This window comes from Phodopus roborovskii, unplaced genomic scaffold (genome assembly GCF_943737965.1).
Source record: "Phodopus roborovskii unplaced genomic scaffold, PHOROB, whole genome shotgun sequence".
NCBI classification, from domain to species: Eukaryota; Metazoa; Chordata; class Mammalia; order Rodentia; family Cricetidae; genus Phodopus; species Phodopus roborovskii.
Window position 1 is genome coordinate 10,881,182 of NW_026125506.1, and position 15,332 is coordinate 10,896,513.

A 15,332-nucleotide genomic window follows, 5' to 3' on the forward strand; every position below is an offset into this window, starting at 1 on the left:
GTTGGCTGTGTCCTTTGAGATGCCCATCTGTACTGTGCTGAGCACACTGCCTTGCTTTAGGTATGTGGCTTGCCCCATTTGGACCTTGCCATGGAACGTGGTCTGAGGAAGCCTGAGTGAGAGTATGCATGCGCCCTGCTCCTGGGTGGACATTCTCTGTCAGTAAACTGCAGATGCTCTCCCTGCTCCAGTCATGGGTGGAGCTGGGCTGGAATTCATCCATGCCTTTTCGTTCAATTCCTGACTTGGTGGTTCTGATCTCCCCTGCTGCCTTTGTAGCCACCTGAATCCTGGAGGCTACTATTTACAATCACCAAGGCGAGAAATTAACTTATTTTTGTCTCTTCTAAAAAAAGTTTAAAATAGAAAAGAAAAAAATTTGGGGTCAGGCGATGGTGGAGCAGGTCTTTTAATCCCAGGACCTGGGGAGGCAAGGGCAGGCTGATATCTGAGTTTGAGGCCAGCCTAGTCTACAGAGTGAGTTCTAGGACAGTCAGGGTTATAGAGAAACCTAGTTTCAAGAAAAGATAAAACAACAACAGAAAGATTTGTTTTGCTTGCATGTAAGACTACTTTCCATGTGCATGCAGTACCTATGGAGGCCAGAAGAGGGCACAGGATTCGGAACTGGTGAGGCACAGTTAAGGTGCTGGGAATCCAACCCAAGTCCTCTGCAAGAGCAGCAAGTGCTCTTAACTGAGCCATCACTCTGCCCCCTTAAAAATAAAAAAATATTTTTACTATGTGTGATTGTGTGCACACAAGCATAATGTGTGTGAAAGCCAGGAAAAAACTTATAAAACAGTTCTCTTCTCCTACAATGAGGCAAATCTGGTAGCCAAACTCAGGTCAGGCCTGGATGTTGTCATTTCTTACAGCTGAGCCATTTTGCCAGCCCCCTTTTTTTTGTCCCCTCTTCCCCTTTTGGTTTGTCTTTTAGAGGCAGGGTTTCTTTTGTAGCCCAAGCTGTCCTGAAACTTGTGCAGCACACATGGCTCCTGCATGATGCAACCAGCCTTCTGCACTGAGCCCCTTTTAGACGGAATACGCATCATTCACTGCCTCTTGAGTTGCAACTCCTTTGGGGGTCTCAAATGATCCTTTCCCAGGGGGTCACCTAAGACCGTCCTGACTATCAGATATTTATACTGCAGTTCATAACAGAAACAAGTAATTATGAAGTAGCAATAAAAATCTTATGGCTTGGAGGTATTAGATCAGAGGCTGGGCATTGTAGTGCTGGCACTTGGGAGGCACGGGCAGCCTGTGAGTTTAAGGCCAGCTCCGACTCCAGACCAACCTGAGCCACAGTACGAGAATGAAAAACAAAACACCTAGTGGGGGATAAGCAAAACCCCCAAGACTGGTCAGATGTGGCACACACCTGTGGCACCAGTATAATCTGTCCTCTGTTCAGGGTATGAGAAACCTGTTTTCTTGACTAGATTCTAATCAGCCCTGCCTTTAGGCTAGGATGAAGTGTACAGATTTTGTCTCTTCCCTAGGGTTCCAGGTCATGCCAAGGACTACCTCACTACAAGGCCAAGTTAGTTTCCTCCTTGTATTTAGGAAATCTTAAGGTGGCGAGGCCTTGCTCACACATGCTGCTGAGTTTTGGGCATTGGGTTGACCCCGAATTGACTGACTTGTCTGCTCCAAGCTTCCTGCTGCTGTGCCCTTGGCAGTTTTACTTCTCTCCTGCAAACAGTGCTGTATTTCTGTCTGAGGATTTCCTGGGGACCCAGAGTGGACCTGCTGGGTCCTGAGAGGTGACTCGCAGTTGTTTTTCAAGGGACACTGTTGTCCCACAAGATAAGAGTACCTAGCTGACCCAGGGAACAGCATGCTAGCATACTCTGTAAGGCATTTTTTCTCCCCAAGTGTACACTTTGGGCTTTACAATTCCACTAGATTGGGTCTAAGGGTACAGGACTGTTTCCTCCTGCCAAGCACATACTGAGGTCAAAGGGCCCCTCAGACAGATTACTAGCTGCTCAGCATGTCCCATCTGTCCCCAAGTCAGAACAAACCTATTAGATTAAGACCATTCTCTTCAACACCTGTTTTTTTTTGGAGTTATCAAACAGCATGGCTGTTTGTGCTAGGCAGCGTGATGTTCACATCTCCCAACACTCAGGAGGCAGAGGCAGAGGCAGGTGGAGCTCCAGGACCACTTGGTCTGAATAGTGAGACCTTCACCTTCCTTGTTCATTCTGAGGAATTTCTCCATGAGTCTCACTTGAGCTGGTGGGGACAGCGATCTTGCTATTCTGAAGCATTACTCATGAATACTTCCAGTTTCTTTATCCTGAATGTGGGCACACGTGAAGATTAGAGGACAACTTCATGGATGGAGTTGGTTTTTCCTACCGTGGCTTCTGGGAATCAAACTCCGGGTTCATAGGGCAAATACTGAGCCATCTTGCTGGCCCTGGGTGTTAAACTGTTGTCAAGGGTTCTCCTGTATTTCATGAGTTGCCAGGACTTACGTTGTTCCGGAATGAATATAAAGACCATTTTAGGGAATGGGCTCATCTCTGGCAAATAAGGGATGGATTCTGGATCCATTCAGGCCTACTTGTGTCTCAGAAGGTGACAGCATGGTTGTTTTGCATCTGAGCAGTCAGGCAACTCTGAAGCTAGTCATATGTGTAATCTCCTCATCTTCCTCCTGAGCAATGAGGAGGCCTGTTTTCTCCTGAAGGCCCACTGGTGACACACCCAGCTTCCCTCCTAGTTGAGCACAAAACTAGTCTCATAGGAGACCTCAGCGCCCATCCCCATTCTCCTATAAACAGCCACTGCTACGCTGAGGGTTTATCGTAGAATAGATTTATTTACCTGAAATCATGTCTGTGCAATACCTGTTACCAGCACAGAGAGAAACTGACCTCTATTTCCAGTCTACAGTCAAACATGCACTGTGAGAAGCTGTGAGCTGACGCTGAGCACTTTATTACAGTAAATGCACACAATACTTGTATTGCACCAACATCTGTCTACTGTTTCTGACTTCATTAAATAAATTACATTAATACAGTGTGAAACAGCTGGCTGCACACCCACAAAACAACTCAAGTTAGGCCTATGTTGTAACCATTTGACAGCTGTAGTGTTTTAAATGAATTTATAAATAAGCAAACTGTACAGGGCCAATTAGAAAGCATGTTTCAATGTCACTGCAGAGCAATCTGGCTGCTTACAACTGAAGGCATGCATTACAATTATTATACAGCTATAGAGGCTACGACATTTGTAGAGAAATGTGGAGACTTGGCTGATGGCTTCTGATCTTGGACAAGGGTTCAGAACCTCATTCTTCTTGCAGCAAAGAAACCAAACTTCTCTGGAGGCTGATTCTTTACACTAAACTGTACATTTGCTATTATTCTGATTGAATAGCTAAAACCCCACTGGTATACACATTTCCTCCACATCACACAGTGAGTTGGGAACTGTTTCTATTTTTCTTTTCCCCAACATCAGTCATGCAGAGGGCTGGTAGATGTGTTGCTAACAACGCACATGCACGCACCCGAACACCCTTACATTTCTGCAAATGGTTTAGGAAGCGGTTACTCCAGTATTGCTGAAAAGGAAAAAGAGAGGAAATCAGCTTCTTGAAACAGAGCAATGTTAGAACAACTTCCCAAGACACACCAACAGGGACAGACAGAAAGAACACTGCATTTGTTCTAGATGAAGACCAGCACTCTAAGTGTCCTGGGATGCTATCCTGTCACATCTAAGAAGCAGTGGCTTGGTGACTGTCTTGTGCCTACTGTCCCTGGTTCCTAACAAAGCCCCATGAGGCAGAAACCAGAAGGCATGTCAGGTTCAGGGGCAGCGAGAGTGGGAGGTCTCCGTAGCCATGCAGAGGGTGAGGCAGGTGCAGCAGAGTGAATGGCATGGCACCAGGGGAGGGAAGGCCTTCCTACTCTCTCCCTGTTCTCCATGACAGCAATCCTGGGCTGCAGGCTCAGCTCTGCTTTGAAAGGCTTTTCAACTGCAGGGGCTGGACTTGAACTTGGTGGCTCATGGCAACCATGCTTCTTGGTTTATGGGTATTGTGGGCCTGGAGCCAGTGCTGTGCTTCGACATTCCTGATGTCTGTGACACTACTGGGCTGAGACCCTAGATTAAAGAGGCTATGGTAGCAGTTGCTGTGAGGTGGCAGGCCTTCTCCAGCCCTGGCAGCACCGCCCTAGCTGTTGGGGAATGCATCAGCCACACTTTGCTGAGTGTGTTGCAGGGCTGAACCTTTGATAAGAGCTGAAGTGAGAGGTGACTCAGGAAAACCTTAAAGCTGACTTCCAGGCCAGACTGCCCTAGTGGCTGAGGACAACCCTGTCCATCCATGCACTGCAGTCCCTTCTTGAGGGTGCTGGGTGAAGGGAAGGCTGAGTACCTGCAGGAGGAGGCCTGTGGCCGGGACTATGCTGTTGGCCTTGTCTGTGTCTTTGACCTACTCAATCGTTTTAACACAACACCCAAAAATAGCAACCCTGCTTGATTCCGGAGAATTGTTACTTCCTACAGCACCCAGGCCTTGAACTCAAGGGTGAGTTGCTGAGTTCAGCTGTGACATTCCCTCAGAACCAGGCACTTTTTTCCTGCCTGCCTGCCCCTGTAGCTAAGGGAGCTAGCAGCCCTTAGGTCTTTGTATACCAGGAGGTTGTTTTAATGGCCATGTCCTAGATGCTAAGACATGTAAGTCCTAGAAAGGTAACAAAAATTTCCTACACAGAGTCAGTCAGTATCTAGCTTTACTAGCTTTCTGTAGCCAGTGAAAATTGAAAATTCTTGGCACATTTTTGTAAATTGTCTCTTTGGTACTTGATGACACAGGTCCTCAGCCTGAGGTCAGTCAGGTTACAAGATCCTCTTCCCCACAACTAATAAGAATCACTGTCCTGGGCAGTGTCTACCCTTGAGTCTGTGTGTACTGAGCAGCTGACATCCCTGTTCCCTTAGGAGTGGCTCCTAAGGGAGCCATGCATCCTAGGAGAAACGGGGGCCATTTCATTCGGTGGCATCACCTGTAGACAGGCAACAGCACCCCAATCCCACAGGGAAGATACTCACGTTAGTTGATGGATGTTGGAAGGCATTGGAGGAAAACACCACAGTTAGGACTGTTAATGACTCACACTGCCGTTAAGACTGACCTTGAACATGCGCAAACGTTCATCAGTCATGATGGTGGTGGTTAGTGCCACATTCAAATAAAAATAGTTCTATACAATATGTTCATTTGGTCATGTGCTATTTACAGATTTTACAAAACATACACACACACACACATACGCACACACTTGCCCTTACACCAGGCTACATACAACAGGCCAGCAGAAACTTGCATAAACGTTTATCACATAATAGATCGTGCCTATACATCATAAACAAAATCCAACTATGCAGCAGAACAGGATCCTTCCCCTCAAGAACAGGAAATTAAGGCTCTAAGCTGAGAACCTCAGAGAAATTTGAACTGATTATATAGATAGTTCAAGGTAGGCCATTAAGAACAAGACAGTTATTTTTCTCTGTCCATTTAAAATGTTTTATTTTTCTTTTAAACTAGATTGTGAAGTGCCACTGAATAGGCAATGTTGGCAAAACAATGTCTGTTACAATAAAATACATTAGACATTTAAATAAATAACCTTAAAAACTAGGCGAAGGGACAGAAACCCAGTCGATTTAAATCTGGAGCAATGTTTTCTGCACAAGCGAGAACAGGCAAACCTCTAGTGAAGACGGATGTAAACAGAACCATCAGACCTACAGAAGAAGCCGAGCGGGCTGGGATGGGCTGGGGGTGACAGAGGCTGAGGGTGCAGGGAGTGGCAAACCAAAAATACTGACTGAGGTAGCAGGACTCTGCCCAGTGCAGAAAAATTGGCTTATGAGTAAAAATTAGACTGTGATATCAAATTAAATCCAGAGAATCATGCAAAAGACACAATACATGCTATTTAGTTTTTTTTTTTCTTTTAAAAACCACACACATTCATTTCCTAAAGTCTGCTGCCAATTAATTTGCTGACAATGTCTGCTGGCTCAACTATCTTTGTACAAGAATGAGTATTAAACAGAACACTGTACATGCTTTTTCATCTACAAAAAAATATCTGCATAAAATAGTGTTAGTTCTCTGTACATGTCAATGGACACTTTAATTATGTGTATAAAAAAAAGGAAAATCTTGTCCCACTGGAGTCAGAAAAAGCAAAACAAAATCTAGAATATGAAACCTCCTTCACCAGCCAATATGTTCATGTGAAAATTCAGCAGAAATAGACAGTTGCTTTAAACAATAAAAAATTAATTGATTAAGTTAAACATCTTCTGTATGTAGCGCTGTCAGTCAAGACCAGAACATATCACTAAAGTTAGTGTCTGTGCTGTAGACCCAGACCACCAGGGGCATAATGAGCAGCACAAACGGCCAGGAAATGCCATCGGTGCATGCCGACAGCGAGCAGGAGGATTTGGTGGCAGGCTGCACACACTCTTTACCGGGTTCCAGGTAGTTTCGGGCCACAAATTTAAGCGTCTCATCCATGAGGATCACAGGCAAGGAGATTTTCAGCACCATCAGCCACTGGGTCAGATTCAAAGGTGTGATCTGGAAGATGAGCTGAGACAAACAAGGCCTCCGTCAAGCTTCTGGACAGGCCCCAAAGGGGCCACACCAGACCCAGCCTGGGGTGGACAGTGACTTACTGGCAAAGGTTCCACGTAGAGGATCAGGAAGTGAAGTGACATGGACAGGCAGATGGAGCCCACCAGCCAGATATTCTCCCAGGGGGGCATCCTCAGCAAGGACTGGTTTTCAGACAAGCTAAGGGTGACAGGATGACACAGAAGGGGGCTAGTCAGTAAGGCAGTTTTAGCAACTCGTGCTGACCTAAGGCCTGGATTTCCCGCAGTGTGGTGAACCATGGCTTCAGCACAAGAGGTACATCTTGGCAGGCTCAAAGTTGCTGGCAATAGCCAGCAGCTTTTGCAGTGGCTTGGTTGACCTCTTGTGCTCCCTGGGGTGCAGGCCTCACTGGGCCTGCCAGTCCCATTATTAGCCCACTGCCAGGAACTTAAAACTGCCCTTTTCTGGGATCAAAGAGCTTTACTAGCAAACCCTCAGCCCACTAACCTGTTGAGGGCATTACACATCTCTATGGTTACGAGAACAGAAAGTGCCATTGTCATTGGGTATGGGGACTCAAAGATTGCACAGTCCACTCCATCGAAGTCTGGGTTGTCCTCTTTACACTGTAGGAAATGACTCTGCAACAGAAGTCCAGACACACTCCATTAACCAGGGTATTTCCCTAGCCCAGACACCCAATTCCATACCCCAGCACCAACATGAGACCTTGGCTAAGCCTTGGGTCTCAGAGCCACCTGAGGCAACTGTTTAAGCCCTAAAATGATCCTACACCACAGAAAGACCAAGGGCTTCCAATATAATTCACTCTACACTAAACAGAACAGAAAAAAGGAAGAGAGAAAACTGATTAAATACCAGCTGGTAGAAGGACACTCTCGGACCACCATCAGCAGCGATGAACCACCACGCAGCAGCACCCACAGTGGCAGCGCCAACGTAACCTGCAAATAATAAACGTCACTGCTTATACACCCAGGGCTGTGGACAGCACTACGCGCTGCAGGTCAACACCTGGTCTACCTGCAGGGTGTTTCTGGTCTAAAGCAATCAGGCAATCTCTGGATCTCTGGAACTGAATCCACTCAGTCTCTGCACAACGTGCCAGAGCTACAGAGCAAGCACAGGCATGCTGCTTGACCACAGGTGTACAGGCACTCCCCATCAGGCAGAGGACAGTGTGGGGACCAAGTCACACCACTATTTTATAGGTAAATTGATGTGACCTTGTTGAACACTATGTAGCTGCTTTGTTTCATCAATGGCCTAGCACAACCCTTCAAAAGAACTGCTGGGTCTATGAGGAGGCTATTCCTCATCAACTGTAATTATGGAATTGATCACAAAGGTGAGAACAGTCAACCCCCTGTGGTTGCAGTCACCCAAGTGCAGAGCACGCACTGGCTAACCTGGAAATTACAACGGTGCTTGGGACACCAGTTAAAAGGCAACAGATAGACCTTCCCCTTCCTGTGAGGGAGTTCCCTATCTGATCTCCAAAGGGCACCTTGTTAACAAGACCAAGGCCAAAGGACTGGCAAGCCAAGAGCCAAGGTGCTCTAGACTGTTGAGAGCAGTGTATGCATTATGCAAACAAAATGCCTTCCTTCCTATGGGTCCCAAGGCAGTGGCTTCACTTCTCTGGGCATTGCTTCCCTAACTGTGACAGAGAACACTGGACTAGCCTGTTAGGGGGACCCCACCTGTTCCCTTGGTGGTAATCACATTCCTTTCTCAGCCTGCAGGCCTGGAGAGGGAGGGACCTTGGCCTGTCTTGATGCTCAACAAGGACTTCAAGGAGGCTCTAAGGAAACCTGCACTGCCAGGGGTATCCTCCCAACAGAAACAACAAACAACTACTCACAGCCAATAGCCAGGTAACGGAAAAAGAGCCACCCGCTGATCAAGGGTTCTTTTGGGTTCCGGGGTGGTTTGTTCATGATGTCCAGGTCTGGAGGATTGAACCCCAGTGCAGTGGCAGGCAGACCATCTGTCACCAGATTGACCCAGAGGAGCTGGACAGGAATCAAAGCCTCAGGAAAACCAAGGGCCGCCGTCAGGAAAATACTGTTTCCATCCAAGGGAAGGAGAGAAGGAACACAGTGACTTGGAGAACTATGGAAGCCTCATTTTGCCACAAGCACCAAACAACATATATACTCCACCAACACTGATAGGAAACTTAAGAGGGCCAAGACTTTCGTGAGTTTAAACTCCTGAGGTAAACCAAATCCTGTGTTTGTTAGGTTTTCTTTTTCTTTTTTCAAGTTTTTCAAGACAGGGTTTCTCTGTGTAGACCAGGCTGGCCTTGATTCCGCCTCTGGAGTGCTGGGATTGAGGCCTGAGCCACCATGCCCACCTTAATCCCTGTCTTAAGGAATATTCTCTACAACCCGGGCAGCTACAGACAGCACCACAGACTTTCCTCCACTCAGGCTAATAACCAAAGTTGCCACAACAGAAGCAGCCAACTGAGAAAGCCCAACACCCTAGGCCCAGCTTTGAAAGACAGACCATACTCCTAGTCAGGAACCCACCAGACCACTTCCCCGACGTTGGATGAGATGAGGTATCGGATGAACTGCTTCATGTTGTTGTAGATGGCTCGACCCTCCTCAACAGCAGCCACGATGGTGGAAAAGTTGTCATCTGCCAGGACCATCTCAGAGGCAGTCTTGGCCACTGCAGTACCTGAACCCATGGCAATGCCAATTTCAGATTTCTTCAGAGCAGGGGCATCATTCACACCATCACCAGTCTGAAAAGGTAAGTCACAGATGATTCAGACATCACCACATGGTATACCTCTGGGCAGAGGCAGACTGACAGCAGCAGAAGGAAACGGAATAGAGCAGGAGTCAAAACCCTTTGCTAGGAACACGTCAAAGTGGCCTGGTAAGCTCACCAGAATCAAGGGACTGCTTGGATTGTCTTACATCAACACTCAAAACTCAAGAGCCATCTGTGGTATGGCCACATAATTTAAAGTCATACCTCAAACACAAACTTAGATATTAAATATTGGTTATAGATTAAAAATACCCCACTTTTTTTTTTTTTTTTTTTTTAAAGAAAGAGGATCTCAACAGGTAGCTTCAGCCTCCTAAGTGCCAGAATTACAGGCATGCACTGCCACAACTAAATGGATCTGATGTTTGTGCCATGTGAACCACTGCTCCTGTCTAAAACCTTACCATAGCTGTGATCTCATCAAAGGACTGAAGGAACTCAACGATCTTAGACTTGTGGGAAGGTTCAACTCGAGCAAAACATCGGGCATTCAAGCAGGCATCTCTCTGGGCTGAGGGGCTGAGCTCATCAAACTCCCGCCCTGTAAAAGCCTTTGATGTCACATCCTCATCCTGCCCAAAAATACCAATGCGGCGACAGATGGCCACAGCAGTGCCCTTGTTGTCCCCGGTGATCATGATGACACGGATGCCTGCTTGCCGGCATAGCTTCACAGAAGAGGCCACTTCAATCCTGGGAGGGTCCAGCATGCCCACACAGCCAACAAAAGTCAGATTGGTCTAAAGTAAGAGAGCCACTGTGAGTTCAAACAGCTTATCACCATTAGAGGTCTAGCTGCTCTTACTACAACTCTTAACTTTGACACTTTCTGCTTGCCCTTTATTGAAGCAAGGTCTCACTCTATCTAGTCTTACCGACACTTGTAGCAAGCGGTCTTCTTGCCTCAGCCTGAAGGAACAGAAGATTGAACACAGGGTTTTGCTCATGCTCAGTGTTCTACCACTGGCCACACCCTTACTCTAGTATTAAGAAAATAATACCCTTGTCACCAGATTATTCTAAATTCTCACATTCTGTAAGGAATTTATCCAGGGAAAAAACCCAAAACAGTGTGCTAAAGAGTAAGTGGGAGCACTTGGACACTGGCAATGTTGGTGCTACGTCAAAGCTCATTCTGCTTAGGTGGTCACAAATTCTGACATGAAACTCATGGAGGAAGTGGAAATGAATCTCTCAGCTTGTATATTTTTATCATAACCTAATGTTTTTAATGGATACTAAGCTTTACAAGCTTGTGTAAACTTGTCTTGATTATTAAGTCCTATTTCTGTCTGAAGCAACAACCTAAAGATGACCTGCCCACGACATCTGCCTATCTTCTGGATGCAGCACAGGCTGGCGTAGGTACCTCATACTTGATGAAGTTGGCCGAGTCTTCCAGGTGCATTTCCTCTCTCCTCAGTGGGTTGTCATGAGTGGCCAGAGCCAGGCACCGCAACGTGTCACTGCCACTGCCCCACTCCCGAATGACAGACATAATCTTCTGTTTGACACCAGGAGTCATGGGGACCTTGGTACTTCCAACTCGGATGTGGGTACACCTGTCGATGACACCTTCGGGAGCACCCTGAGAATGTGAGATTCAGGTAAGTAATTGTATCTGCCTATTTACCTGATGAGAAAGCCTCTGTCTGTGCAATACTTGCCTTCACAAACATCTTGCTCATTGATGTCCGGCTTGGTTTGTTTGGTGTACAGTAGACAGACATAGATTTTCTATCACGTGAAAACTCTAGAGTAAATTCCTTCTTCATCAGTTGTTTTATGACCTATAGGAAATCAGAGATGGAACACTGTTGGAGTACTATTTCTACACATTTTACATGTACTCAGATACTCGTTATATGACACCCCAAGCCCTGTTCAAATATCTTTACCATGTCAGCACAAACAGCAATGAACAAGAGAGCAAGTCCCATACCTTCATAAAAGTGTCCTCGACTTTGGGAATAGATCAGAATGTAAAATTAAGATATACTGAATGCCACAGAGGGAAAAAAAAATGTGCAGAAAGACACTGGAGGACTTTAAACATTGGCTAGTGATTAAGACCTATCTGAAGGGCTGGTCTGGTGCTGCATGGCTATAAACCTAGCAACTGGGAAGCCAAGGCAGGAGGATATCAAGTTCAGGGACTGTCCCAGCTACACAGTGATAATGCATTTGAAAACAATTTCTTAAAGGGAGACACAGAGTACCATTTCACAGTGTCAGTTAGTTGACCAGGCCAATGGCATTGGGTGTGGGTCCAGAGTTGGCTCTCCAAAACTTTGCATTCATACTGTACTGGCAAGTTTTTTTTTTTTTTTTTTTTTTTTTTTTTTGGAGTTCAAGACAGATCTCTTTTTGGAATGATCTGTATGAATGTGAAAATGGTAAAGTGCCCCCATCCCCAAAAACACAGAGACAGAGGAAGGCAGGCAAGCAGACTGGTTGTGGTGGCTCATGCCTTTAATTCCAGCAGAGAGGCAGAAGCAGACAGATCTCCTAGTTTGGGTCAGTCTGATCTATAGAGCAACACCCAGGGCAGCAGGGCTATACAAACAATGTCTTGAAAAACAAAAACAAAGGGAAAAAATGATAACAAGCAGCAACAAATATAAAATGTTTTGATACATTACAAACATTACTGATTTTTTTCCCATCTTAAGCCATTAGGCTGATTTCTGGGATGTGTTGAAATTTGTATTTCTAGGTTTTGTAAAAAAAAAAAAAAAAAAAAAAAAAAATTATTCTTTTGATTTTTGTTTTGCCTGCATACACGTCTGTAACAAAGGGTTGGATACCCTGAAACTGGATGGAGTTACTGTAGTTGTGAGTTGCCATGTGGGTGCTGGGAACTGAATCCAGGTCCTCTGGAAGAGCAGTCAGTGCTCTTAACCAAGGAACCTTATCTCCAGCACACTGCCGCCCTCTGTCCCCATTTTAATTTTGTGTGTATAAGTGTTTTGCCTACATGTATGTCCGTGCACCACATGTGGAGACCAGAAGAGAACCTCTGGTCCTCTGAAACAGGAGGTACAAAACAGTTCTTAGCTGCTGTGTGTTGGGAATCAAATCCAGGCCCTCTAAAAGACTGGCCATTGTTCTTAAAGGAGCTCTCTCTTCAGCTCAAAATCCACACCTGTAACTGCTGACTTGTCTATTTTGTTACATCTAACAAATACAGACACTGTAACCACTGGATTTTGCACAAGGCTAAAGTGACTCATAAGAGGTTCCAGTGCACAGGTAGAGGCAAGAACTTGAATGGAATGGATCTAACAGGAGTGAAAAAGGATTAATACATTACAACAGTTCTTTTCATTGAGTTAAACAAATGGATAGCAAATGAAAATTAGGGTAAAGGACAGTTCTAAGTTAAAAAAGCATAGTTATTTTCTCTATGCTGCTGATGAAGAGCTAGCTAGCAGAGACAAGAACAGAAATACAGACAGGAGGGGCTCATAGGATGCTCATAACTTCTTGGGTAGCCCTTTTGCCATACCTGTGACAATTTACTAATGACTGCCTTTTTTTTGGGGGGGGGGTGATTTGGTTTTATTAGTCTAACTCTACAACCTGTGGCAATCCTCCTGGACTTAGCTTCCTGAGTGCTAGGATTACATTAGGTTGAACGAACACGTTACCTGACTGTAACTGTCAGGAAAAAATGCAGGAGAGCAAAGGTATAAACAGAAGTGCAGAGGTCAAGAGGACAGTGAATGTATATGGTTAAGGTTAAGAGACACAGCACACCAAGCTCAATACTGACCGAGTTGCAGGCATTTGCACGCTCTATTTTAGACAGTCCCTTCAGTTCAGTATCAAATACGTTCATTTTCTCTACCAGGCAAGTGAGAGCAGTCTCTGTGGCTTCTCCAACTTTTTCATATACACCCTTTGCCTGCATTGTCGAAAAAAAATCATTGTCAGTAGGACAGCCTGTTCCACTGAAGGTATAATCACGAGACACTACCATAAGTTTATTAATGTGTTTTCTCATTTAAAGTATTTATTCATTTCAGGCCACTATTTCTTATTCTGATGGGTTAGCACCCTCTGACAGGAAAGGCTTTCTTTGAGAAAGAAAGCAAATGATTAACCCCATCATTTAACTTAAAAAGCTTTCTCTTGGCAACAATTCTTTACCACCACCACAACAACCCAGTTAAGTTTCATGCTTTCCTCAAGGATATGCAACAATTCATGTTTAAGAGTACAATCATCACTCCCATTGCCAGAGACTTCTAGTCTAAGTTCTTGTTTTTAAGGAAGGATGCATCATGGTCAGAATATTACAACACACTACTGTCCTAGTAAAACACTACAGTGCCCAGTCTCAGACCTCTTCAGCCAGGCCACATTGAAGAGAAATAGGAAGTAAATCAGGAACTTGTTTTCCACCCACCCTAACCTTGAGCCAGGGGCAGACTTCTTTCCCATTAGGGGTCTTACCTCATTATAATCCAAAGCAGAGTCATTACACAGAGCACAGATCGTTGCTAACTCTACAAGCCCATCATACTGATGGCATTTCACTGGCTTATCATCTTTATGCCTATCAAAAAAGAGAACATTTCTGGATCACAGCTTGCCTCAACTTAGATAAAAAGTTGTGTGATAGGCTGTGGTTGTGTGTCACAATGGAGGTGTGTGTAGAGAAGAGTCAGAGGACAAATAGTGAAAGGTTTTCTCCTACCATTTGGGTACCTGAGATGGAACTCCCTATCACCTCTACAGGGAAAGTGCCTTTATACTCAGCATCCCATCGGTTTGTTCCAGGATAACCCTGCACTTCTGTTCTTCCTGCCTGAACCCATAGCTGCTGGGATTACAGGTGTGTAACAATACTGACACAGCCTCCCAAAGATGAGAATATAAGTTTGGGGAGAACAGATTGGGACAGATTCAAAAGAATTTGAATGACAACTCTTTGAAATGTAATGAGACCAGAAATTCTCCCTGAAACTCTACTAGGGGTAAGTGAAGAACAAAATAGAGCCCTCATCAGATCTAGGCTTCAGATGGTACTCTACTACTATAAAAACAAAACAACAACAAAAAAACAAAAACAAAAAAAACACACACACACAAAAAAAAAAAAACCAAACCACTAATTTGAGCCACAGTCAGTTATCTTAGCTATATAGTTCCTTTGTGTGTATATGTGTACTTTTGAGACAGGTTTTCATGCAGACCTGGCTGGCTGTGATCTCCTGACCTGCCACACTCCATTGTTTATCCAGTGGTGCTGAGGATTAATGCAAGGCTTCAGGTATGCTAGGCATACCTTAGTTCTAATACTAATCCACACCTCTGCCAGCATCAAGATTGTTCTAGCTCCATTCCTTGTAATGGATCTAAAGAACCAATCTCTACAATGACACAGTACAGTCTGCAGAGAAAGGAAGTTACTCACACTTCTCCAATGGGGGCGTATGTTGATCCAGTTATAGTAAACTCATTAAGGGAACAAGTATCACCTTCGACTTTGTCCAGAATGAACATCTATAATGAAATACAGAATACAAGTACTGAGAAGACACACATAGAACCATTCCTTGTATCATTTAAGATGGTGGTTTGAACAATGCTGCTCCTCACTTAAATAAACAAATGGTCTTCAACCTAAATGTCTAAACAGTGATGCAGTCTAAGATAACCCAAAGAAAGATACAGGGATTCAGAAATCAGTAAAAGGTCAGGCTAAACACTACAGTTAATTCAAAATCAAATAGCTGAGAAAGTATTATTACACAGCCTTGCTTAAGAAACAGGCAGAAAAGCTCAGTTAAAAGACACATTTCAGAGTCAAATACTCCTTGAGTAAAGACAGAATGAATCGGTGCGCCCTTTCTCATCCAGAGGC

At 44.9% G+C, this 15,332-nt stretch overlaps 1 protein-coding gene across 1 annotated transcript in view; it reads right to left on the reverse strand.

Annotated features, from left to right (window-relative positions):
* Positions 1 to 2,816: 2,816 nt before the first annotated feature.
* The window catches only part of Atp2a2 (ATPase sarcoplasmic/endoplasmic reticulum Ca2+ transporting 2), a 43,897-nt gene continuing 31,381 nt past the window's right edge, over positions 2,817 to 15,332 (reverse strand). The window contains exons 9-21 of the mRNA XM_051176610.1: positions 14,883 to 14,971; positions 13,919 to 14,021; positions 13,236 to 13,367; positions 11,128 to 11,250; positions 10,830 to 11,048; positions 9,865 to 10,200; positions 9,208 to 9,428; positions 8,535 to 8,737; positions 7,529 to 7,614; positions 7,157 to 7,290; positions 6,730 to 6,847; positions 5,086 to 6,643; positions 2,817 to 3,589 (exon numbers count right to left, since the gene is read on the reverse strand). Coding sequence (XP_051032567.1) covers positions 6,371 to 6,643; positions 6,730 to 6,847; positions 7,157 to 7,290; positions 7,529 to 7,614; positions 8,535 to 8,737; positions 9,208 to 9,428; positions 9,865 to 10,200; positions 10,830 to 11,048; positions 11,128 to 11,250; positions 13,236 to 13,367; positions 13,919 to 14,021; positions 14,883 to 14,971 — 2,037 coding nt within the window. The 3' untranslated portion in view covers positions 2,817 to 3,589; positions 5,086 to 6,370. The remainder of the gene's footprint in view (positions 3,590 to 5,085; positions 6,644 to 6,729; positions 6,848 to 7,156; positions 7,291 to 7,528; positions 7,615 to 8,534; positions 8,738 to 9,207; positions 9,429 to 9,864; positions 10,201 to 10,829; positions 11,049 to 11,127; positions 11,251 to 13,235; positions 13,368 to 13,918; positions 14,022 to 14,882; positions 14,972 to 15,332) is intronic.